At 37.9% G+C, this 27,383-nt stretch overlaps 1 protein-coding gene across 9 annotated transcripts in view; it reads left to right on the top strand.

Annotated features, from left to right (window-relative positions):
- Window positions 1-27,383, top strand: part of MME (membrane metalloendopeptidase) — a 95,026-nt gene that overhangs the window by 25,090 nt on the left and 42,553 nt on the right. For all 9 annotated transcript variants that reach the window (XM_017680001.3, XM_073232188.1, XM_017680000.3 and 6 more), the window contains 11 exons: window positions 6,475-6,636; window positions 7,563-7,643; window positions 7,727-7,822; window positions 7,943-8,061; window positions 9,757-9,822; window positions 18,744-18,878; window positions 20,869-20,970; window positions 22,693-22,829; window positions 22,939-23,032; window positions 24,154-24,282; window positions 25,040-25,138. In XM_017680001.3, the coding sequence (XP_017535490.1) occupies window positions 6,475-6,636; window positions 7,563-7,643; window positions 7,727-7,822; window positions 7,943-8,061; window positions 9,757-9,822; window positions 18,744-18,878; window positions 20,869-20,970; window positions 22,693-22,829; window positions 22,939-23,032; window positions 24,154-24,282; window positions 25,040-25,138 (1,220 nt within the window). The remainder of the gene's footprint in view (window positions 1-6,474; window positions 6,637-7,562; window positions 7,644-7,726; window positions 7,823-7,942; window positions 8,062-9,756; window positions 9,823-18,743; window positions 18,879-20,868; window positions 20,971-22,692; window positions 22,830-22,938; window positions 23,033-24,153; window positions 24,283-25,039; window positions 25,139-27,383) is intronic.

Below are 27,383 nucleotides of genomic sequence, written 5' to 3'. Positions count from 1 at the left end.
TGGTATATATTAAATAAGATGTCTTTAAACAGAAACACACACAAAATAAAATTAGGTATTGATCTGTTGATGAAAATGCCATGTGATCAGAAGCTCATAGGAACATAACCCTGTATCTCCCAAGGGTCAATGGTTTAGTATTTGCTAATTCCATGTTAGTGGTAACTTTAGACCTAGATGCCACCAAATAACCAGAATCAACTATTCATAATCCTCATGAATTCATTCTTATGGGAAAACATTAATGATCTACTAAATAGGGACAAACACTAAATAAAATTAAATTCACAAAAAAGTGCCACATCACAAAGCTTTATGCTATCCACTGTCCAACTTAATTCATTTACAATTGTGGCAAACATATTTATTTCAAGTTTCCCTTCTTTTACTGATGGTTTCTTTAAAACCACTTGACACATATAGAAGTTTCTTTAAAACACACACACAGATGTAGGACCAGAAAACATACATGTATAAATATTTCTTGTGTATAATGCCAAAAATCCTATTCTCAGTTAGCAAATCATTGATATTATTGGAAAGCAGTGCATATAAATAGGAAAGGGAAACCGTGATGTTGGCATGGAAGTCATCAGCATTCAAAGGCAGACCACGGAATGCATCTTCTTGACATAGATATGTAGCAGGGGTCCAGTGTAGCTGGAATTCCACCAGATCTAATCGTGTCTGGCAAATGGTAGAGTAGCTGTGCCTCAAATCTATTGCCTGATAGACCCAGGAACCTTCTGAAAGAGAGAGAGCTCATCTTAGATGAATGAAAATTCAAGCTCAACAAAAATGTTCTTTCAACAAAGCCTTGCCCATCAGAGAAGTGATTCTGAACATAGTACAGTTTTTACTATCATAGCTTCCCCAAACCAGGCCCATGGGTCCTTCTGCTTCCTGAGAGAAGGAGATGGAGGCATGGAGGTAAAAGCTCAGAGACATCTCATCTGGAGGCACAAGGATCCCTCCTTGGGATTCCTTCAAGACAATGACAGGTGGAGAGGCATTTTCCCTGCACCCCATAGCTCCAGCACCCGAGGGAACTGAGTCATGGATGGTATCGGTGCAGAAATCAGTGTAGGAGGGTGGAGGCCTGGGAAGAGTGGGCTTGTGTGGGAAACACGTGGGTTCCCCCCTGCAGTACTGTGCCAGGGGCCCCTAGGGAACCAAAGTGCACTTAGAAGTATGGGTTGTGAGCCTGTTCACATTTACAGACTGAAAAGGCAAGCAGAAATATGCCTCCTTCATCTAAATATGGGCCCACCTTTACTCTGATAGTGGATTCCCTTGTCCTCATTTTCCATGTTTCTCTATTGTCTGATTTGATGGTTCATCCTTGGCTGTGTGCTAGAACCATTCAGGAAGATTTTTTAAAAATGCCCTGACCACCTGAGAGATTCTTATTTAATTGATCCAGGGTGGATCCTAAGCATCTGTATCTTTAACAGGCTTCTAGGATGATTCACATGATTAGTCAGGGTTGAAAAGTACTGCTCTCAAACTTATCACTGAGATTTTCATTCATGTAATACAGTGTATTCTATCCAAAGATAGGTTAGGTAGGACTCCATCTACATGTTCCACCTCAAGAAGATGTGCAATTAGATATACTTTTGAGTACGAACGGCCTTCATTCCACTTTCCTATCTGCTTTGCCCACTGGGAAGAATTAACCTGATTTTTCTCCTTTCCTTCTTTCTGGCCACTTACAGACCCTCCAAGTTCTGATGCTTTCTCATGCTTTTGACTCACCACTACTTTCTGGGGATAAGGTTGACATGGAGAAGGAGGGAAGCTGCAGCTATAGAGTGGCAAAAAGGAGAGGAAGTCAAGAAGAGGGCTGGGCAAGAGGAAAGTAAAGGGTTATTGATAAGGAGTGGGAAAGGAGAGCATGCAAGTCACTGCCTCTCACAGGCTCCCGTGTCCTGTGTCCAAAGCATGGCGGGAAGAGGGTGAGCTCAAAGCCACACACACCGAAGTGCAAGGACTGGGGCTCCATGATTTATTAGCTGCCTAATCTTGGGAAAATTACTTAATCTTGTATAACTCAAAAGTGGAGGCACTCAGGGATTCAAAACAAGACTGCCTGATTTAGGCACCCCAAACATATTCCCAGCTTACACAGAACCTGCTATTCAGATCCATACAGCAGACCTTGGTAATGAATAAAGTAATTAATAATTTCTCAGATGGTGGTTGAGCTTGTTTTTAAATTCCTGTAGTCAAATAAGTTGGGAGAATGTTACAAGAAGATTAGTTAGGAAAAAAATGGTGTGTCATTTGCTATCAGCCTAGAACATTCAGAATTGTCATTCATAAGAAATAAGCTCATTATTAATAGATTACTTTTCTTGTCTTTATGTGACTGTTTTTTTAAATTAAAAATACTTTTTTTCTTATTGCAGAAGCAATGAATGCTCACCTAATATGAATTAGAAAATAAAGATAAGCAGATAATACAAAATTAAACACACTCATAATCTCTCTATCCGGCTATAACTACTGTAAATGCCTTTTAGACTTGCTGTGTTTTTATACAGATTTTTAAAAATCATAATATACTCTCTCTTTCATTTTATAAACATCTGAGCAACAGCATTCCATGTCAATACATTTGCCTTTACTGTATCATTTTTTATATCTACTTATTAAGGTGAATAATTTTATTTGTTTTTAAACCACACTTGTTTAATCAGAAGTCAGAAACCCACAGATAAGGAAACATCTGAAGAGCCCAGGTGTGGTTATGTGGAAAGACTGAGTAATTCAAAACAAAGTGCAAAACATAAAAACAATTACAACCAGTTTGACAGTCGCGCGTCTGTTTCCTACTGCCTTTCTACCCACGAGTCTACCGCTGACTTCAAAGAAAAGTCAGCACAGAGGAGGTCCGGAGGATAAGGTGCAAAATGAAAATCAAACCCACGATAAGAGATTAAAGGAAGGTTGATCAAAGACCCAGCATAAAAGTGCAAGCCTGTGACTTGCCTTGGCCCATGGCCCCGAAATAGTCATCAGAACAGAGGGCTCTCTTTGAAGTGATTGGCGGCACCCTCCTCCGATGAGCTCTCAGGTCAAAGGGAAACGCTAGAAGTGGCACCGGAAGAAGTTGGCAAGGTTGCCTCTTCCTGTCACTTGCCTGCATGTCCGTCACAAATTGTTTGGATTCTGTTTCTTTGGTTTGTGGTCCAGATGTAAGTAGTTTAACTGGGTGTCAAGTGAGGCATTCAACCTGAGAGGGGAGGGACCATCTTTTTCCCTTGTGGGCAATGGGGGAGTGCAGATGGCATTCCCATGGCGTGGATTTCCCCTTGTGATCATAGATCTAGGCATGTGGTATTTCCAGTGGACTTGTTCATTACTCTCCTTGTTCATTCTACTTGCTCCTTGGTCACTGCTCTCCCAACTAAGGAGTTTATTGTTCTTTGTGATGCTGGGACATAAACCAACCATTTCCCCAGTGAGAGAAAGAAAATAGAAGTGCTTCTAAAATGACAGTTCCCTTTACAACATTCTATTTAAATTTTTTAAAGTATTTTAAAAGACAAGAGTTACCTAAAACTGCTGAAAATGTATGCTTAGAGCATCTTTAGTTAGCACTTCTCTCAGATTCCAATTCTCTGGTTTTTCACTCTATGTGATAATCCTCTATGTATTTAGGGTCTTTATTTTCACTTCCCTATCATCATATCTTCATTTCCTTCAGAATTCAAGGGAATTACTTTTTCTCTCTACCTTTTAAAGATCAATTTCTGAATCTTTACATGAGGCTTCAAGTTAGAGTTTTTAGTGAGAAGTCTTGATTGAGCATAACATCAAGCTCTGTGAAAGACAAGAAAAATGTCTTCCTTCCTTTACCAGAACCACAGTCTGTGTGAGGAGATAATGGATTTTCCAACAAAAAATTGAATATGATGCCAACTGATGTGGGCTTTGTAAGGATAGTTCTTCATGAAGAAGGAGGATTTGAGCTCAGCCTTGAAAATGCCTGGAATTCCTAAATGTGAATAAATAAAGGATATTTTAGTAAGGGTTGAGGCAACATGGTCAAATTTACAGAAGCAGAGAACTATAAGGTGTTTCATAGTAGAAACTAAATACATTCATGTAATTGGGGCAGATGGCACAAGTAAGAAAGTAGTGAAAGAGAGTATCTATTCACTAGATGTATTCAGGTTAGAATATGGTGTGGAATCTGGATTTTATTATGACTGCAGACAGTTTATATTGAGAATCTTGGAGTGAAAAGTGGCATGCTGAAATGTTATGACAACACTAATCTGTCTGGCACACGGGATGGATTGGAGTAGGGGGAGGCCTGGGGCCATAGCTTGGGTGAAAGGGTACAAATAGAGCCGGAGAGAAGGAGGGATGAGATAGAATGGAAAAGGTAGGGATTAGGTGGATGGGATGGACTCTGGAGGCCATGAAATGAGAACTGGCCTGACCTACAGGAGCAGGGGAGGGGGAGGGGAAGGGGGAAGGGGGAGGAAGGCGGGGTGAAAGGACTCCTAGATGATTCAGTAACATCATCACACATGCACATAACCGCATGCCTTTACTGAGGTGCTAGGTAATGGGAATATGAAGAGGTTAAGTACATCCACAGAATGTTAGAGACAGAGTAGGTACCCACCAGGAGAAACCCAAGGTAGCCTCATCTAAACAGTAAAGACTAAGTGAGGCACTGATCTCTCAGGAGTTCGAAGAAGGAACTATTCTCTGAAGTTTGGAGTTGGGAGCTTCAGGGAAGAGATAGGACACGGCTAAGCCTTGAATACTGGCTATAATTTGGGAGGAACAGAACTAGGAGTTAAAAGGGTAGGTCCAGGGGGCCAGAGGCAAAGGCACAGGGTGGGAAATCACAGCAGTGTTTGTGGCATGTGGAGTAGTACATCTGGTTGGAGCGGAGACATTGTATAAAAACAGAGAGGGGGAAAAAGGGACAATATTTTTATTCTAAATATTCTAAATCAGGAAAGATTTAGAGGCCAACTAAACAGTTTGTAATTTAACGTGGGAAATGTCAAGTCACTCACATTTTTTGAGCAAGGGTGTGTGGCCAGTGCAAAAGGGTTTTTTGGTGAAGTTTATATGGTGAATGATATGCAGAATGTATAAAAGTAGGAAGACAGTACTAGCAAAATGGATTGGCTGGGTGATTTCTAGTCAAAAGAGAATAATGATGTTACCTAGATTGACACTGATCATGGAAAGAGTACAGAAAAGAGGCAAAAGAGTTCCTGACAGGCCCAAAGGGGAGGGAGAAATGAAGAGTTTTACCCCAGTTCAAACCTGAGAGACTGTGGTAATGTCTGTGCATTATACTGAAGTATAAAAGTCCAGAGAGGACTGCTATGGAGGCAACCCAGAGAGTTTAGCATTAAAAAAGATGGAGCCTGAAATGGTAGCCGAGCAGACATGTCCAGGAGGTGCTTAGAACTGGCTCAGCTGGAACACAGATTTACCATTCCCCCCAAGCTGAAAAAAAATCTACACAGCTCAGCAGTTGTTCCAAGTGTTTAATTAATTAATTCAGAAAGTGAAGTATTTTTCTAAAGCTCTTTTGAGGACTTATACTCTCATGATACAGATGAATTCTCAATCGCTCTTTTGCTTCATTGCAAAACAGTTCGACTTGTATGAGAATGAACGTGGGGAGGGCAGCAGGAGGGCTTTCTCACTGTTCCAGGTGTAGAAATTGTAATCATTCGGCCTGCTGTACGTCACTTTCCTCTCTTCAATGGTGATGATTCACATTTCTTGCTGCTTTCTATCAAGTGCAGCACCTAGCAGAGCCAGGGTTTTGTGCATTGTAAATACTCAATGTTGGTTGATTTGCGTTTTTATCATGGTTCTCAAAGGTAAGAGTACACAAAAGAACAACTAACTAGCTTTATGAAGACAGACTCTACATAAACAAATTCAAGTCAGACGTCAAACCTGAATTGCAACTATTTTGTAAGTGAGGTCCAAGAAGTAATAACTGTTGCTTCAGATCTTTACCAAAACGATAAAATCCACTGACAATCTCACATCGCTTAGAGTCTCCAAGACATTTAATAGTCCCAGTACCTTGAAGAGCAGAGTCAGCAGCTAAAATGATCGGAGTGAACTTGTGTTAACCCCAGGCCTAGGACAGCCAAAGAAGACCTATATTCTTTATTTCATCTGAGATAGAAACTAGCAAGAGCCTGTTATTTGGAGGAGGGGGTGAGATGTAGGATGGAAGGACCTAGACCTCAGGAATAAGACCAACCAATTATAATAAAGGAAAGGAATAAAGAAAAATATTATACACAGAGTATTCATCATTTCACCTGAGTCAACAGTTATGTAAGTAAGGAAAAGGAACATCAGTTCAGTTGACTTGATCATAAAGGAGAAGGAGCATGTCTTGTTTCCCCTCTCCAAATTACTTCAGAAATACACACTTCATTTCCTCTTGTCCTTTCTCTGCCCTTGCAGCTGCTCGCCTGATCCAGAACATGGATGCCACTGTTGAGCCTTGTACAGACTTTTTCAAATATGCCTGTGGAGGCTGGTTGAAACACAACATCATTCCTGAGACCAGCTCCCGTTATAGCAACTTTGACATTTTAAGAGATGAATTAGAAGTCATTTTGAAAGGTTAGTGGAGTTTGTGTCTATGCATAAAAGATTTTTCTCTTAATATACCTTTATTTCAAGATACAACTCAGTCATTAGAGGGAATTTCATGAAAGAGAGAATATGACAATCCCTCCAAGTCTTGTGGACCATGACTCAGCCACACTGAGAGTGGTAGACCCCGAAACAGATACATGGGCATCTCTTAGCATGCCTGCATTCATTAGTAGGTAAGGCTCTATCACTGCTAGAGACTGCATTCTTATGCATTTTACAGAAGAAACTAAATGATTGCCACTGAACACCATCTCCATGGTCTTCCTACCCTGGCCCTGTGTTGAAGTTGCTCCAAGATGTTCCTAAGATTTGTCTTCCCAGAGTTAGTGTATTATTCTACCCAGCTAAGACACTGTCCCTGGGAAGTTGAAAAAAGTCATGTCTAGTCCTCTGCTATCTTCCGACCTCTATTCCCCTCTTCTAGAAATTAGTTTGTAGAAAAACAATTTTTGCTACTTTCTAACATCAAAACAAGAAGAACAATTCATTCAATTATTTGGAGCAAGAACAGTACAGTCACACTAAGATAATTATTTTCCAGCCATCAAGAAGACTATGATATTAAATTCCAAATTCCTGTGTACTATTATTTCAATCTCAATTAAAAAAATAACTATTTATGGCAGAGAAGCACATATTACTGTTCACACACACACACAAAAAAAAGATAATATACTTAAAAAGACTTTCATTTAATTTGGCTAATGAAGCTAACTGCCTCCCAGTTCGGCACTAGGAATAATGGTCTGGTAAGGGGTTGGTTTTGGAATGGGAAGGGAGAGAACTTAGATACAAAAAAAAGCAAGCTTTTTAATGGAACTTGCATTTAAAATGTTAATCCCTCAAAGGAGCGATTATGTTGATGTATTTTATTAAACGCCCTATTTCAGATGTCCTTCAGGAACCCAAAACTGAAGACATAATAGCAGTGCAGAAAGCAAAAACATTGTACAGATCTTGTCTGAATGAATGTAAGTGCTCTTCATTTTATTTCATTAAGAGTACATCAAAATATGCAAAATCTTCATAATGAATTGTTCATTGTTTTCAAAAGCTGCTATTGATAGCAGAGGTGGAGCACCTCTACTCAAACTGTTACCAGATATATATGATTGGCCAGTAGCAACAAAAAACTGGGAGCAAACATATGGTAAGACAAATTTACTTCTTTTTAAAAAAAATAATTTCCATGTGAAACCTATGTTATTATTATAGTATCATATTAATCACTAAGGCTTCTAAAGATATACTTCCCCTTTCATTGCTTTAGGTACTTCGTGGACAGCTGAGAAATCTATTGCACAACTGAATTCCAAATATGGGAAAAAAGTCATAATTAGTTTTTTTGTTGGCACTGACGATAAGAATTCTGTGAACCATGTAATTCATGTAAGTTTGTGTGGCCCATAGCCCAACTTATCTTTAAATTGTAATAAAACTTCCACACACGTTGTTGGTACTCCTGTTGAGAAGTAATGCAAATTCTCAGTTGAACTGCATAAGCAAGATAGTAATAAATATATTCTCTGTCCCTGACACCTGGATTCCCAATTTTGAAAGTATTTGTTGATGCCTTGTTTGAGACATTCATCTCTTCCTTCTGCTATGTTTGTTTTAGATACCACTCCCTTCATAAAATAAATTAAAGAAATGAAAGGGCTCCTATTTAGAAAATGCACCCAGTTTCTCTGTGTGTTCAGGAAAGGAGCATGGTTGCATTTACATAAGTAATGCAGGTCTGGAACCAGGTCAGGAAGTTCCTGAGTGCTTCCAAAAAGAACATATTGAGAACATAATTTTGGTTCTCACCAAAGAATACCTTTACCTTTTTTCTCAATTAAGGTAAATAAGTGTCATTCTTTTAAACTAGCTTTATTGCTTTTTTTTTTATTTTGATGTGAACCATTCATTTAGGTTTACCTAAGGATTCACCTATGAGGAGATTAATATTTTATGAGTACACCTGGGATGGACTAGAAATGTATAGAGCTGTTGGTCTTTGGTCTCCTGGAAAAGAAACAAAACCAAAAGTTGCAGGTCACAGAACTATGTTTATGTCACTGCTGCATTAATCTTTATGGTCATTTTTATTAAAATCATGAAAAGGATTGAATCCAGCTCTCTTCTGTTGTGGCCTTCTTTTCCTTCTTCTGAAATTCTCTTCTTTGGCTTTCAAATATCAGCATTCTGTATGATCACCGTGAGGAAGATTTCCCATAAAGGGCTGGGAGGTTGGAGAAGGAGTAAGGCCCTTCCTGTAGAGATGCCTTCTGGCCCTTTCTGTTCTGATCTTCTGGGTTCTGCTTCTTTTGTATTGGCCTAGGCTCTTTACAGCTGCTAGGCTTCTCACTCTAACCACTGATGATGCCCCTGTACCCATCTTACCATGCAGTGCACAGTAATCACAGCAATCTCACAAAGCTCTGAATATATCCAGTTAGTTTCCACTGGATGCTGAAAGTGGACCAGACATGCTTGAGCAGAGCTGAGTTTCCTTTTCCACACACCCAGGGGGCAGCTGGGTCTGCTGAAGACCTGAGCAGAGCAGGAGAGAATGGAAGAGGAGTTTTCTCCAACCCCGTAGGGCAGGGGATCTCAAAAATTATCTCTGGCAAGATTTCCACTAGCTGAGAAGTTCCAGTGTTACCATAGAGGTTTTCCACCTATTTTTTCCCATCCCAATTAAGGGTTGGAGTAAAAGAAAGTGTTCCTCAGGCCTGACTGTCCTGTAAATATGTAACTTAGAAACTCCCTTGTCCTAGATTCTAACATGTTATTGTTCACCTGTACCTTCTGTTTCACATTAAAAATTCTTCCCAGAATATTTTTCATTCAAGCTTTCTTTGGTTTTCCCCAAATATCTGCAGCACACTCTTCTAGATTAACTACCCATCAGTTTAACACTTCCAAATAGTGTGGAAACCATTTCCTAATTTGCATTTACTCGGTGTCTGATTGTTACCCTTATAAACAGCAAGAACAGTAGGATCTTGCTCATCCATAAATAGCCATGCTTGTATTTTGCCCAACTGTTCCATATTAACTGAATGGTTTATTTTCTTCTTTGTATATATTTTTTTATAGATTGACCAACCTCGACTTGGCCTCCCTTCCAGGGATTACTACGAATGCACTGGAATATACAAAGAGGTAAAAGTCAATCAATCAATCAATCAGTCAATCAAAACTACAGAATCATTTGGCATAAACTTATAAATAATGAGAAAGACTAAGTCCAAATTTAAAGTTAACCATTCGTGTTCTTCACTCACCCCAGATACTTAAAATCACACATGAGCATGAACTTCCCTTGATTGAATGAATGATCTCAGCAGAATGAATGAAGGTCTTTCTAGAAACAAGGATACTTGAAAAATTCCTTATTTGTGTCTTGATTCTTAGTATCTAAGTCAGATGACCCGTTTTGAAAGTCAGTTTTAAATGTTTTATTTCCCCAATAAATTGGATCATTTAAAAAATGAACACATTAATCATGGTCTAGGGTGGTGCCCCTGAGGATCAGGGAGTGGTCCGGTAGGAAACACATCATGCTCCACAGCACCCTTCCAGAGCCTTCTGATCTGACATTAAGACGACCAGGTAGGGGTGATCAAATCTAGAATCAGTAATATACTTACAGAATTTGTGGGTGAGAAATCTGAGGCTCAGAGGATTTCCCTAGAACACTCAGTGAAACAGTAGTAGAGCCAGAGGTAGAACTTGTTCCTCTCTGTTGCTCCTTCCATTATATTATTCCAACTTAATAAGAGCAGTACTTCATACTGGCAGAGTTCTTTAAATGAGCAGCTGATAGAGAAAAATTCAGCAGCACACTGAGTTAATCAGCTCAGATGAGGTGCCTACAGTGGTCTGGATTAGACTAGCAAACACACACACACGCTTGCTGCCTTGCCCCACTTCCATAATGAGGGCTGTTTGGTCTCTGTACTCTTTCCTGCTAACCTCAGACCTCAGAGTACTTCTCAATTTGATGTTCCAAGCTCAGAGCAACCACTTGAAGGGAGTTGGCACATGAGATAAAATTTAATTGTCATCTGAAGTGAGTACTTACTATTTCTCTACCCTCTTCCTCTTCTAAAATCCATTCTTTTTGGGGCTTTGGGGGATTGGAAGATAGTATGAGTAGCCACAAAAAAAATCCCAGTGTTCTCCTTATTTCCTCCATGATGTTTGCTACCCTCTTCCAACCATCACCACCTGTAATCCCTCAGTTTCATTCGCAATCCCAGCCAGCTGTCAAATAAAAGTTAATTCTCGTTTTTCTATGACTTTCTTGTCTCTGAGAGAAGTTAACTCCCTTGAATGCTTTTTTCTTAGTGTTCTATTGCTTCATGAAAAAACAAATGGCAAAAAGGATAGGGAAACAAAATAACATCTGGTGGAGAAGTTACAAAGCTGGAAGAAATCTGAATATCATTGTATCAACATATCATTGTCTTCATTGATTTTCTTACTTACAGGCTTTGAAACATGCTGTTCCCTTTGCCTGGGTCATTCCCCACACACTGCCCCCCCCCCCCACTCCAGCCCTCTTTCTTTTCTCATCACACTTTAAATCTAAGTTTAAAATTTTAGTTCCTCATGAAGGCTTCTCCTGGAACTTTCACTTGATGAGTATACCTGTATGCTCCCATACCACAGGGGTGTGTGGCTACTTTTTATTAAATGTCTTTTCTTTTTTTTCTAGAAAACCATACACTTAGTGAGTGCAGTGACAAGTTTCACTTCTCCTCCACTTATTCCCAGTACCCAGCTTGGCTTCTGGCCCTTAGAAATCATCAAATAAAGACTAAGTTAGTCAGTGGGTGAATCAATAGGTGAACGACTAAGGAGGAAGATGGGCGGACGAGAGGAAAGCGAAGGAAGGTAGAAGAACCCAGTGTCCTCACAGAGGCCCATCCTACTGCTTCACCTTCATTCTTGAGAAGTGGGAGCTCTAAGGCATCAACAGCGAATGCAATATATTTCCTGAGCATCTTGCAAACATCTTACAAATCATGTATCCCTTTTCCTCTTTTCCATCTCCTATGATTTCTCTGCTATACTCAGTTTCCTTAAGATACATTCACACCTTCAGTGGGTTGGAGGCTTTTGTGTTCCACATTATTTTATTGGAAATAACCAAGAGAAGTTTTGAGTATTGACATGAGGTCACCAACTTTTATTTAACTGGAAAGATGCTCTCTATCTTTAAGCAGAGAAGCCTGGCTTCTTTGTCTGTTGCTCTAGGCAGTGATTTGGTGTGGTCTGGTCTTGCAGATATGCCTCAGAGGCTAGGGATGAGGTAACATCCCCTATTGGATCAAAAGGACCCTCATTCTAGACCTTGATCAAGTTATAACCTAAGCCCATTTCCCTAGGTCCTCTTTGATCCCTCTTTCATGGATATCATTCAGGAGTCATCTTCCATAATCCTAAAACCAGACTTATGAACAATTGAAACAGCACCTACAATTAATTACTAAGAAAGCCCATTCCACTTCACAGAAGCATATTTTTGCTTTTGATACCCTAGGAATAGAATTTTTTTGTTATGATATTTGCATGGCATTCAAAACAGTAAAATGTCTTGTGTTATTACAACACTAAATAATGAAAACGGATAATGCTTTTTTCCAGAACTGTATCTTACCTCCTTCCTTAAAAACAAACCTATTTTCTCTTGTTAAAAGTTCTTTGTGCCTTTCAAAAGGCAGAATTTTTGTGCTTTTGGCAGTTTTAAATGTTATATTTTGAGAAATACATATTGTATCCCTCTGATTATCATTCTAAACTTAAATCCCTCAGTTCCTTTTCATTTTCTTCACTTTCTCTCTCACCTGAAGAGGAAACATGCCCTAAAACAATAGAAAACCAAAGATAGATATTCTTATATTTTTTACATGACAAAATCATATGTTTTCTTTAATAGTTAAGGTTGCTCATGCACATAATTTAAGAGGCAAATGGGATATTAGAGGATTTCATTCAACCCCCATTTTACAAATGGGGAAATGGAGGCTCAAAGAAATAGAATGGCATGCTGAAGTCACACACTGAAAGACCCAGATGTTAGTTAGGAACATTAATTATAAGAAATAGAAACCAGCTCTGATTAACTTAAATATTATAAGAAGTGTTTTTTTGCTTCTTGCCTGACTGAAGTTCCAGGGAATCAGGTGCAGCTGGTTCTAGGGTTTCAGTGTAGTCATCTATTTTCTTCTTTCCCCATTTTCAAAGTTTTACTTTCTTCTGTGTTGACTTCCTTCTCCAGCACTAATTGTCCATGAAGGATAACCACTGGCAGCTTCCCATTCCAAAATAAAGAAATCTCATCCTTTCTAATGTCTGTCAGTTTCTGAAGAAAGGACTGATTAGCCCTGAGTGAGCCAACTGCTCCTCTCCTGCTGAGTACCATGTCCAGGGAACCAGGTTCTCTGAAAAAACCAGTTGGCAGTGGTAACCCATCTCTGTGGCTCAGGAAGAGGCCAAGAGGAAACAGAATAGAGGGCTCTGTTATGAGAAGATGAGCAGAAATAGCTACTGTAGCCCACCTTACCCTGATCCTGTCTTCTGCTTCCCAATCTGTCTTTCCTTCTAGATGGTGCTTTTTCTACAAAATAATCTAGAGAGCAAATCCCATTTAAAAATATTAATTAAGCCAGCTCCTGCATATGACACAGGTTGCCAAACAATAATAAACACCATCTTTTCCCAGGGGTTTATACTCTAAAACTGCCAAGTCCTTGTTGTACAGGCCAAATATCAGGCAGAAGACTGTATAGACATCTGTGTAAATACTGATAAAATATGTACACTAGCAAATTGATATGTCTTACCAGTTTGGATTTATTTGTGTGGTTCTTGTGTAAATCTTCCTTTCCCAGGAAATAATTAGAACTTCTTAAATGTCATGGTAGAAGGAATTGTTCTCAAATGGGTCAATCAAGGAGCTTTTCATGCTGAATCTCTGTTGTTAAAGAGATAGAACTGGATATCCGAGATATTCTGATTATTGGAAGAGATCACTTAAGGACGCACTGCTCTTTCAAAGGATAGAAGTAGTGAGATGTGAAACAATTCTATCCCTCACAGGGGTATGAAGTTCTATGCTAGGAAAGCAATGTGAAAGACACACACTGCTTATACAAAAAATCAACCCATTCATGGGATTTTTAAATGGAACCAGCCAGCTACTTAATAGGAGGAGGTCTTGTATGTTGATTGATTCACTGAAAGGAATGATGAGCTATTTTTCTTAAGTAATCATCCACCTTCTAAAGAGTCTCTGAACTCTGTTTTAGGGATGAACTGGAATTGGTCTCAAAGCTGCCCTTTCTCTGCTCTTCAGTTTATCAAGGCTGATTTGTAGGAAATCTGTAGGTTAGGAGCACAAAATATGCTCATATATTTGTGCTCTGGGTCTGTCTGAGAAGGTGGACTAAGCCAGAGCAGTGGTTTTCAAAGACCACTTTGTACATGCCAGTGACAGGGCTCTGTTTAGCCAGGCCTTCACACTCTCAAGACAAACCCTCACAATTTGTTGTACCCGTTTATACATAACAAAATACTTATTTGAACAGAGTGTTTCCGGGGTACAAGAAAAATGAGAAAAGCACTGGTGTAGGAGCTGAGAGCCTGAGGAAGTAGGCGAGAGCTAGAGATTAGAAGCCATAGGACAGAATGTGGGGCTTGTGGGAGAAAAGGAGGCCAGAGTCATACCCTTAGAAAAAAATGAGGGTTCATAAAAAAAATGGAGACATTTTAGGGATAAGGATAGAGGACTTGGAGCATGGCCAGGATGGTTTGAAACCAGGAAGAGATGAGCCAGGATCTTTGTGTCTAAGAAAAAACACAGACCAGGTAAATCCTGTGAGCTCAGGGAGAGCACAGGTGGTGGTGTGCTGTCCTTTAGATGCGCAGGTATGAGCTAGAACTGAATTAAACCTAGAGAGGATTTATTTGCCCATGTATCCAGAATGCAAGCTGAGAGAAACTGCTGTGGACTTGACTGAGAATATAGGTCTAATGACATAGAAAGTAAAGGAAACTTCTTTAATGTACTTAAAATTTCACTTCATTTTTAAAATTTCACAGGTATTTATTGAGCTTCTACTACATGACAGATACTTTTCTAGGCAGTAGCGATACCAAGGAAACAAGACAGCGAAGGTCTGTGCTTGTGAGACCTGTGTTCCCTTGGGAGGAGATGGACAACAAACTAACCAGGAACTTACAGAAATAAGATAAATGCAGGGTGTAGTGTTATAAGGGAAATAAAACAAGGTGGTAAGGGACAAGGTGAGACATAAGAGTAGGTGGATAATTTAGATGTGATTTAATTTGTATTTTTAAAAAGATCACTCTGGCTGCTGCTCTGTTGACTTGATGAAATAGGTCCTGCTAAGGAAGCTGCTGACCTCATTTGTCCTTTCTGGGCATCAGGTGACTAATAGTCAGGAGGTTTCACAGTCCAGGTATCTGTATGTAACAAAATACAAAGAAGCTTTTGAACTTGGAACTTACTGAATACAACAAAAATAGGTAAAAATGACAAGACTTGTCAGGTGTGGCATTTACAACAGAATTTTTTGAGATGGACTGAAGCCAGGTTGTAAAAAGAGTCACATGAAGCTTCCCAAACACATGCAATAAATCTTAGAAGTTACACAATAAGTTCTCATGTGAATTCCCTCATTAATAGCCTGATGAAAGCCCCAGATTCCCCATGCTGGTCCACAGTGGATCCTCTTGTGTCCTGGATTCTCCTGCTTGAGTCCTGTTTAGATTAGGGCTGTTTCTCATTTCCGGTCCCTAGGAATGTCTGCGTGATTCAGATGTCTGCACTTCCTCTGTGGGGAGCAAGTCTCTCCAAGCTGGCAGTTGCACCCTGACATGCTGCTTAACTTGGGGAAAAATTCCAAGCCCTTTTACTAGGAAATATATCTTAACTGCTCAGCATCCCCTGTGTGTTCCCTCAGGAAACTTTTTTATGATATTAAATATCCCTGATCATCTGCAGCTAAGAATAGCATTGTTCTGTGACTTCTCAGTCACTTCATGCTCCACATTATGTCAGTCTTCTTCCTAGAAAGGGGAAGGCAGAAAATTGGTAAAAGCCGGGTGTCCCAGAACAGAATCTTTGAAAGTGAAACCATGACCCATAGGTTGTTGTCACACTAAGACACACAAATATCAGCCAATCTAACTGTAAAGCTGTCTTCCTCCCTGGGTCATGCTGTTATACATTAACAAAGATACTAAAGTTTGAAGGACAATAGTCAAGTGGTGTTTCTTTCTTTCTCTTTGGTAACTCCAACAAACACCAGCCTTTTTCCAACCAGGAGGAGCCCTATTTCTGAACAGAACCAATTCATAAACATCACTGCTTCGTCATGCAAAGTGAAAATAGTTCTAATTAGAGTAACAATTCATTGTCTTGGATGTTGGTAAATATCATCTCACTGATAGTGTATAATTTAAAAATCCACTGAACTGTTTTTACAGATTTCACCTAAGCATTTAAAACCAATTATCATCTTCAAACCTGCTATTATAAGTATTGGCATTTTAAATGTTTTATTTTTAAAGGAAGGGCTACATAGATATATAGATAGACTCTTACACACATAAAGGATTCACCACATCAAGGCCTCAACAAAGCTGCCTTTTGACTGTCAAAAAGATAACTGACATTGGCCCTTGTCCTAGTAGCCAATTGCTCTCTTGGTGACCAAAAAGAAATACTGAATTTCAATTTAAATAAGATCTTGGCCAATGTACTATTTATATTTAAAATACGTGTTGATTATTTTTGCTCCAAATCATGACAATTCCTATCATTTGGCATTTTATGTACAAGTATCTCAAGGAAGAAAAATTAAAACCTTAATATTTTAATCATATCTTGTAAAAAGGACTTAACAGCAGCTATAATCCTAGGTTCTGACAGCTTTCAGATAAATTTGGAAGCCAAGAAAGATAATCAAGATACTAAGATATCTTTTAATCAGTCATGTTGGAATAGTTGCCAGGTAATAGAGTTCATTAAAGGAAGTAGTGTATTCCATATTAAATATTCAAGCATCCCCGAACCTAGTGATATCATATGCTTCCAGTTTTCTGGAAAACTTTAACAGCTCAGTTAGACCAGAAACATTGTCCAAATTCTTGTGCTTGCCTATGCCAAGTTCTATAGTATTTAAATACATCTGTAAAGAAAAAATGCTGGAGTAGAACCAGTTTGCAAAGTTAACAAAGTGCAGGAAAGCATTCTTGTTATGTTTTTCTCACTTCATTAACAAAAAAAAAAACCCCACAGAGTAAAAAAAAAGACTCAGTAGATTGATATTGCAGAATTCAAATTACCATTTCCTTCCCAGTCAGTAGTAATTCCCTGTTGAATGCAGATGAATTTGTATGATTCGGAATACAGTTAATTCAAAACATTGAATGCTTATATTTTGGAATATATATTGGAGTTGGCCCCATGAGATATGAACTCAGACATACTTGTTTACTTCAAAGTGAAACAAGAATTCTGATTACCTTTCAATGGGGAAAGAAAGCAGTTGGCAAGAATATACATAAAAACAATTCGTTATCCCTGTTACGTTAGTGATTAAGTTTTTAATACATACACACAGCTGAGAAATGCTTTGCTCTCTTGGGTAACAGATCCATGGACAGAGATGCTAGCTCGAGATCCCCAGCATTGCAAGGTTTCCATGAAAAGAAAGAGCCCTCTCCCCAGGGCACTGTCGCTTAGCATTTAGTAAAGGTCATGGAATGCCAGGAGCTAAACCTTGCTTTAAGTCATCCTCTTGACTTTTAAATTGATAATAACTATATATTTTGCTTAGGTTCTTGCTTGATAAGACATTTTGATTTCCCTGTACGTTTTATGTTTGATTCTCTTCAAGGGCCACTGTAAATTCAGGTGTGCCTTGCATTCACAGTGAACGTTGTTAAGTATGCCTCTTTTACTGATAATCAGTTAGGAGAGATATAAAACCCTCTTTTGACTGTGGGAGTGTTAAGCACTTACAGCCTTCCTTCATATTTACCCAGTGAATGAGTCTTAGAAGCATAGATGCGCCCACCCATCCCAAATCTGTCCAGCATGGCCCTCCTATCATGGTTATCTGTTGTCAAGCTGCTGCTGGGAATTTGAATTGTGAGTGAATTTTAATGAGGTCAGATCACAGTTTATTTTGATCACTGATGATAATAATGGCTAGACAGCAGTTGAGATTTACGAAAGTGGTACTCAGTATCCTGGTATGATGCCACTGTGAACTTGAACTTGAATAAGGAAGGCATATATTCTGTAGAAGGTTGATAATGTAACTAATTTACAGCTTACCTTCACACAGTTAAACTATATGTGAGGATGAAATGGAAAGAGCTTGGGTTCTTAGAAGAAAGCTGATGTACAAATTTATGGGATCTTAGAGTGAAGTTCCACAGCAGCAGGAGCCAGCTATGGAATTAACTAAAACCCATTAAGTTTGGGTTGGAGGAGCTCATGAGAACACAACCTCATTAAGAAAAATTTTTAAAAACTGCTTAGCCAGAGGAAACAAATATAGATATCCTAATAATATTATATGCATTTATGGCCATCTCTGCATGAATAGTTGATGTATGAACAGAATATATTCAAGCAGAGGAAAACTGAGAAAAGGGAATTTGGTAAAGGAAGTATTATTTGAGAAAAAGAAATACTGGGTTATTGCTTACCATGTGTTTTGCAACTGCATTCTTATTAAGGCAAGTTAAAATAACTTGATTAAAAATGGAAAATTATGAAATTCCCAGACCAAATGGTTATAAATTACTTAGCAGTTTTGACATGATATTTTATTGTTCTTCTCTAATTCAAATATACACTGACTTCCTAAGAATCTATGCAGGTAGTTTTTTTCAGGATTTAGGAAAGGATTTCTATTCTATTGTGCTTTATCTGTTACCAAAAATTAATGTCAAACTGAAAACAAATTTTAAGTTTAGTCACAATGATGCATATTTAGAAGCTTCTCCAACAATTTACTGTTATTTATTTCTTGTAGGCTTGTACAGCATATGTGGATTTTATGATTGCTGTAGCCGAATTGATTCTTCAGGAAAAAGGACTGCCTGTCGATAAAAACCAGGTGTCTTTGGAAATGAATAGAGTTATGGAATTGGAAAAAGAAATTGCCAATGTAAATTGAATTTTCTCTGATACACTGAAGAACATTAACCATTCTTTTTTTTCTTTCTCCTATCCTATTTTAAGGATAAAAGGTCCAACTCCTTACCAACTGGTAAAAATGCACAGTTCAGTAATGGATCATTCACTTCAAGAGTCAATTTTAATTGACTTTTAAAATTAAAACTAGAATTTTATAGTAAACTAGTTTCTGATATCCAGGAGACATACTAAGTTTGACAAAAATTAAACTAGAGACATTACCTATTATAAGTGGATTACATCAAAATCTTAACCATTTATAGTGAAACAGTTGTGGAAATGTTCTTGAGTCTCCGGGCACACTTGATTGCTAACTATTCAGCAGACTTGTTTTAGTTTTGATAGGTAAAACTTTACTTTATTTTAAAGTTTAAGGGCATCACAGAGATTGTCTCTGTCCCTTTGCCAAGAAATATTAACCACTGAATGTGGCCACATGACAGTGTGACGTCACTGAGTTCATACTGTCTGGCTTGCTGAGGTCAAGGGAGATCTGACAGGAGGAGTTTAGCAGCAAAGCCCAAAGAGTGTGTTCTTGAATTTTCTCAGGTTCCAGATGAACCCTTGGAGTCTGAGTTGGCACTTTATCTGATGTTCTTCTGACAGGGTCTGAAGTCTCAAGCAAGTGAACTCTGCCTGAACTGCATCCAGGTTATTGATTGAACCCATGGTCAGGTTCAGCCCAGGAGCTGCAGAGCTGTCTCTGACATGGCAAATAACCTGCACTCCTAAATCCCCATTTGCTTGCCACTGCCATCCAAATCTTGAAGACCAAAGATTTTTTAGGACAATTTTAGTTTTCCTGGTGCTACGTGAAACCAAAAGTCTCCCCTCAGAACCAGATTTTGCTTAGAGCTGCTGCTGGGGTAATGGCAGTTTGATGAGTCATGTGCTTCTGTGTTGGGGACAGAATTATCAGAGGAGAACAGCTTCTTACCCTGGGTTTTTACCACTTGTGCCTTCCCAGACCATGTCTCCTTTGATCAGCTCTGTAGTAGTTTTATCAGAATTATTTGTCTCTTAATTTTCTTCTCTTAGACTCTGAAATTGAGGTGGAGTATTAGTTATCTTTGAATCACTTATGTATCTCTAACAGTATCCAGCATATTATTGCATGAAGGAGATGTACAATAAATAATTTCTAAAATGAATGAATAAGTAAGTGACCTAAAGAGGAAATTGGAGCTAATGTCACTGAGAAATAATTCCCACTTATATTTTTTTACCTTTGTCTCTTCTCACTTAAAATTTCTTTTACTCCAGCCCTTAGCTGGGGAGTTGTTATTGTAATTTTCTTTTATTTTTTTTTGATTCAGCAAAAAATAAGTAAATAAAACTCGGTGCTGTTGAGTATAGAGTACTAAATTGGTTAGGCAGGCTGAGAAGACAGTCATGATAGTAGAAGGGGTTAACACTCTCCCTTGATAACTTGCTACCTAACTGTACTATATACTAGGAATTTTCTCTCTCATACTTGCTTTAAATTCTTGCAGAAACCATTGGGTTTTTCTTCCCTGTCTGAACTTTAACTGGGACACTGAATCAGGGGTGAGAGGAATGGCATTAATAAGAGTCTTTTAGGGATAAATTGAAATGACTATATTCAAGAACATTATAATATGAAACAACCACAGATACAACTGAGCTGGCCATTAGCTACAGAAGGAAAGAAGCCTGCAAATACTGCTTATGTGGTTGGGTGGTTATCAAAGTATAACAAGATTTTTGAAGAATTTTTATACTTGACTGCAGCCAAATCTTGATAATTGTTGTTGAGTATACTGACAATATCATATTTCACTTTTTTCTTGATATATGATAAAATAAATTACAAAACAAGTACAGAGTAGAACTTAAATCAAATGATGTTGTACCTATCCATATTTCTTTTTCCCTCATGTAGTTATATTTTTCTAAAGAATTCATAGTTCTGAAATAATGATTAAAAATGAAATCCATAGGCTACAACTAAACCTGAAGATCGAAATGACCCAGTGCTTCTTTATAACAAAATGACATTGGCCCAGATCCAAAATAACTTTTCACTAGAGATCAATGGGAAGGTAAGTAGCAATTTTAAGTACTCTCTTATTGTGCCATTTCTAAAATTATAGCATTGAAATCGTTTGTTAAAATGCAGTGATTCTTATTTATTGAAAAAATTGAAGTTCAAAATACATTTAGGTGACACCAGGTATTTGACTTCATGACAAGACCAGAACTACTTGAAATCATTGTATCATATTTAGTTAGAGTGAATTTCAAAGATAAAATTCCTTTTAAGGTAGCTATGTAATTATATTAGGAACTGTTCTAGAAAAGGGTTTGGGAAATATTAAAACTGAAAATCCATCAGAGAGACCGTTATATAGCCATCAGAAATGGACAGTCAAATAATAAAAGCACTAGATTTCTTTTTAACTCCTCACAAGGATAATTTATTCCTAGAACTTGCCATGTTCTCATGAAGGCTACCTGTGGAGGTGTTCAGAGCAATAATAGACAAATAGAACACAAGAAATAAGAAGAAAAATCTGTCTCATAAATTCCATTTATAAGCCGCAACTGGCATCTTTTTGCTTAGCTGTAATTCATTAGCTAATATCTAATAATCTTTTCTTGGGACTGTGCATGTATTCTTGTGTTTAGTAGTTATACATGATGTAGAAGAGGAGCCATGTCCCGGAAAATTACAAACGACCACATTCAGTGATGAAATTCTCTTTGGCACTAATTACAGTAAACAAAGACTTTTAAAGGCATAACCTATTGAATTAGGAACTTCTCACATAGACCTTTTAAATGTAAGTGTTTAATGATATGTTTTGAAAGAATGATCCAAACCACCAGAATAAATCAATAAAAGTACATACCACCTCATACTTAGTAAGTGATTGATATATTTATATACCTGTGAGTACATTTATACACTTATATTTATATTTATATTTATATATATATATGTAGTACATACATGTATGTACTGTATGGAAAATCATAGAACCTAAGATACTATTAATCTTAAATGTTCTCAAACACTGAAATGTGGCATTTCAACAAGATTTGCATTACATCTAATTCTGCTGTTTTTTTCTTATATCTGCTGGTGGTTGAATAACCACCATTCCCATTTAGAAAATAATACACAACATTGTATCCTTTGGCAACTCCAAACCTAGCTTCTGAGGTAAAACCGCATGTCTATAGACCCAATATTGATAGTTTAAAAATGTGTTTTGTTTGGCTTCACTGGACCATTTGCACTGTATCTGTAATGTCCCCATACTTCTACTATGACAACAGTATATTTTCATTTGCAGCAGGATCTACACTGAGATGAATGACTGTTATGAATGGATTGTTTATTAATATCCACTTTTAAAGGATAAATACTTTGTATCTGTCTAAATTTTGCAAAGACCAAGGAAGCTTTATTTTTAAAGCCAAATTGCTTTTTTTCTTTGTTTTTATATTGGATAGACCAAGATGACATTCAACCTAATTTCTAGGTGTATTTCTCTATGTTTAGCTTTGCTTTTGCTCTTAAACAGTTGGTTTGATTCTGCTAAATAATAAACATGCTGCAGAACTAATTTTTAATCAAAAAGTGAATGGAACAATGGATGAAAAATCCTGGTCAAATATCACATATCAAATTGATCGTTGTAGTAATTATACAGTGATAGAACTGACACTGTAACCATGTCTGACCCCCTATCATAAAGTATTGGAAACAGGAAGAGACATGCATAATTATTGAATATTTTATGCCTGCTTTTTTCCAGCCATTCAGCTGGTCAAATTTCACAAATGAAGTCATGTCAACTGTGAATATTAGTATTCCAAATGAGGAAGATGTGGTAGTTTATGCTCCAGAATATTTAACCAAACTTAAGCTCATTCTTACCAAATATTCTCCCAGGTAGGTATATCAGAGTACCCATGCCCTCAAAGTTTACATTTAATATCACTCTTTAGAAGCTTTGCAGCCTCATCTTTTCTGTTGCTGGGTGGTGGGTTTTTTTATGCAGAGATCTCCAAAATTTAATGTCCTGGCGGTTCATAATGGATCTTGTAAGCAGCCTCAGCCGAACCTACAAGGAGTCCAGAAATGCTTTCCGCAAGGTGAAGAAAAAATCTCTCTTTTCTTAAGACTTAAAATATAAAGAGATACATGGTTATGAAGGCTTGCCATGCGCACTGCTAAAATGTGGTGAACTTTGCCGAGAAACTAGAAACAAGTGTTGCTTATTTCACTCATATTTAAGCTATGGTGTCCAGGAAAGCTAATTTTCATGGGCTTCGCTGCCTTAGATAGTCTGCTCTGACACTATGATGGGACTGCCCTGGAAGAAGAGGCATTTGCTTATTTGAAAGAATACTGGCTTAGTTTTTGTGTGCGTGTTACAAGTAAATTCAGGGATATCTGTCTCAATTCATTTGATTTTCAGGTGCTCATAACACACTAGCCATCCAGACAGATGGGCTACTTTGATGTGGGCAGTCCACTGAGCACACACCTGCCTGGGGACAACCTTACCACCTTTCTTAGGCTGTACCAACATTATTTAAACATCATTTTAGTTCTGTTGTAAGGGGTGAGGGCAGGAGGATTTGAGTAAAGAGAAACTAGCAAACATATTGGTTGGTGTCATGGAAAGGAAATAACTCTCTGATTGAAAATTTTAGGTTTTACCCTTTGAAAGAAAATGTAGACAAATTATTTTAATTAAAGAATGTAAAAATGATGTTGTACTAAATTTCCCTTAACTAAGTCAATCCCCTTATTGGTACTTAAATTTTTGCACATACAGTTTTTCTGAGTACTGGAAGTTCAACAAAACATTTAAAGTCAGGAATGTGTTTTCTCGTATACTGGATTTCTCCCCTGTTACATTTATTGAACATTACTTCACGTTTATGTTTATGCAGCAGTATTATTTTTTTGGTTTTGGGTTTCATTGTTTTCTAAAGCTGTCTAAGAAGGTTATTAACTTGTAGCAGTCAAGAGTTCTACTGGGACATGCTACTGAAAATGTACCTTATTTTCAGATGATATATAAGTAAACAATCCAACTAGATTACATTTTTATCTTGGGCAAGAACAATGTGCCTTATGAGGAGAAGCAATGAATAGTGCAAGAACTTAGGAGACATAAAGGATAGAGCCCTGTGAAATCTGTGCTCTTGCCAGGCTCTGGCTGTCCACTCCCAGTCAAATGCATTTCCCCTTCTCTCTCCCTCAGGCCCTTTATGGCACAACATCAGAAACGGCCACCTGGAGACGTTGTGCAAACTATGTCAATGGAAATATGGAAAATGCTGTGGGAAGGCTTTATGTGGAAGCAGCCTTTGCTGGAGAGAGTAAACATGTGGTAATGTTTCAGCACAGTACACTACCAGTTATCTGTTTGCATTGATGGCAATTACAATAGGCTGTAATTTGACTAAAACTTTATTAATTGGCAGAGAACCTCTGAATCATAATTTGCCATTATTTCCCAATGAACCTCATTCTTCCTCCCCCAGGAGTCTGGTTATATTTCTGATGCTGATACTGTTTAGTCCAAAATCAACTGTCCATTTTCCAAAAGCGGAGTACCCATTCCCACTCACACGTTCTGTTGACAGAGTCATTTATAAACTCTTCTGTTAACAAAATTGACCAAGCATTTGTGTTTTCTTAAAACCCTAGAAAATAAACTAGGGTTTATTTGAAGTATAAGAAATGTTGCTGAAATTCTCATTGTTACTGAAATGAAGACAATGGAGACTGAAGACATGGTGAAAGAAACTTCTGAAATGCTAATTCTTGCTGAACTAACTACTAATGATAATGACAGCTAATGTTTTATGTTCGTTCTTTTATGATAATGGAACCACTGGATTCTAAAGATGATATTTTTATTAATGTTTATGTTAAGACCTGTTTTGTCATTAGTGTTGGTAGTAACAGTGTTGTTTTAAAAATATAATATCCACATGTACCCATTCCTTTAGATCACAGTTTGTCTATAAACTTATATTTATTAGCATATTATTGAGTTGGTTTATAGCTCTATACTTTTAAATTTGTGTTACAAAAAAAAAAAAAACAATTAATGGCCTAAATTTGTCTTCTCTTGGTTTGAGGTTGAGAATTTGATTACACAGATCCGGGAAGTTTTTATTCAGACTTTAGATGACCTCACTTGGATGGATGCTGAAACAAAAAAGAAGGCTGAAGAAAAGGTAAAAACAAGACAGGCTTTACTATCAAAGAAAAAAGTATTTATAAGAAAGGAGGAAATTTTCAGAAAGTTCAGAAAAAAATATAATCAAGCCTTGCATAAAATAAAAGTAAGCTCCTTCAAGATGTAATGTTTCCTGGAACAGTCTTCATGGATAAAGAGTTTTTTCTATGATTTTCATCTTTTATTATTTCTTTGTCAACTCCGACTCTCCATGTTCAGTTCTAAAGTTTGAATGATTTCTGAACTCAGAGGAAAATCTTGTGTGAACAAGTAAAGAATTAAAAGATACCATGAGTGGTTCATATTTTTCCTCTTTTTCTGAAACATATCTAAAAGGCCTCTAGTTTTTAATGCCAATTTCTAGCCAAATTTAATGCAAATTTCCAGTTGATTTTTTTTTAAACGTATCCTACTTTGCTCTTTATTATGACCTCAGGAAAAAAAATACTAAATTTTAAATAGGCAAATGTAAGCTGGCATATTATTTGAATATTATAAGGTGACCTATAGTTAGAGGGATGTTGAAGGAGCCTTTTTATAACCATTACTATTTATTCACATCGTACACCTATAATTCTGGCTTTTAATATGTTAAATAAGAATACATATTTATTTAACAGAGGTGCAATGTCTTAGAAATCTTACGTTTAAGTGTACTATGATCATTTGCCTTGATAACTGCGTAAAACTAGAAGGAATATATCCAGTGAAAAGTGTATGTACTTAATGAGCAATATTCATATGCAGCCTGATTGTTCTGTTGCTGGGCACCGCCTCTGGGGAGGTCTCTCCCTACACACTAGATGAAACTTCAGCCCAGATAGGGGAGGGCTCTTGACTCTGATTGGGAAACAATTCTTGATCAGGTCTAAGAAGTGCCAGCAAGAAAGGAATTTGTTAAAGCAAGAGTAGAAGCAAATGTCAGCAGCCTTGCAGGCAGCAGAGAGCAAGGAACAACAGAGGGAGGAAAGGGAAGTTCATTGAACTCCTGGTTGGCTTTGGCCAAATCCCTTCCCAACTACTAAAGCCAAGGTTACCTGGCCTCTGGTGTCTGCTTGATCTGTTCAGTGGGGGAATTATGTTGACACCTACCACCCCAGAATCTGGGGTAGCCGCATAGCACTGGATAGAGTGAGTTTATGTTTTGAGAACTTCCACTTCTCTATCGATCTGAAGTAAAACAGGGAGAAAGGATTCCATTGAGGATAGAAAGCTAAATAAATAGCAAAGTGACAAAGACGTCACTGGAGGTGGAGGTTGGCAAGTTCTTGTCTTTATCACGAAAAAGTTCGGAGACAAAGTGCAGTAGGCTTATGCAACAAGAAAGTTTATTTGATATAAGACAGTATACACTCAGATAGGAAGGAGGCCAGGCGACTGCAGAGAGGAGGTATACTTAAGGGTTTAGGGGTTGGGGTTTTATAGGGCTTTTTGGGTAGAGGTTGGCACAGGGCATGCTGTATACAGGTAATTCATAATTCCTTTGAAGTTTTGTTATAAGAATAGGGTTATTTAGGTGACTGTGTTGATCCAGATCTCATCATTCTTTAACTGCATAGGTTCATTTATACTCCAGAGGTCTATCTCCAGTCCTGGTTACAAAGTTACTTAATTGAAGAGGAGGAAAAATAGCATATAGATTAAGTTAAAGAATAAACTGGGCCTTTTTCACAGGCTAAGTAGATTTTACAATGGCGTGACCCTTGTCCCATTTCCCTGCTCTATCTCATTTCCTCTATAGTTAGGGTGGCAGGAAGAACAGACCATTCTTTGAACTGATACATAATGAGGCCATAAACCTACTATACTAAGGGAATCAAGCTGGAATCGAGTTCTCATTCAGGATTAAATCACATGAAAGGACTGTCTTTTTTAGCTATCACAGAATCCTGAGTGAGATAGGTCTAGAATTTAGGGCCCCAGGATGGCTATCTTTCCATCACTTTGACAAGGCCCCCAGAAGTTCAGGTTGGATGTGTTCCTTTTATGTTCTAGCTATGCGAGGCATGGTTGCATTTCATGCAGCCAGTTGGATTGTTCCTGTTCATCATTTTCCAAGTTGGTCTTACAGGACCTGCAAGTTGCATGAAAAGAAATCTCATGGTCAAAAGAGTTTAGGAAACACTTCCTGCAGGAAAGCTTCCCTGAATGCCACCCTAGACTAGGTTACATGCATCTAAGGTGTGATTTTAAGGCATCATACAACACACTTCAGATTAATACTCATTGCCTATTATTGATCT

Source organism: Manis javanica, chromosome 3 (genome assembly GCF_040802235.1).
Source record: "Manis javanica isolate MJ-LG chromosome 3, MJ_LKY, whole genome shotgun sequence".
NCBI classification, from domain to species: domain Eukaryota; kingdom Metazoa; phylum Chordata; class Mammalia; order Pholidota; family Manidae; genus Manis; species Manis javanica.
Note: the sequence above shows the minus strand (reverse complement) of the source record. Positions and strands in the feature narration are given on the sequence as shown.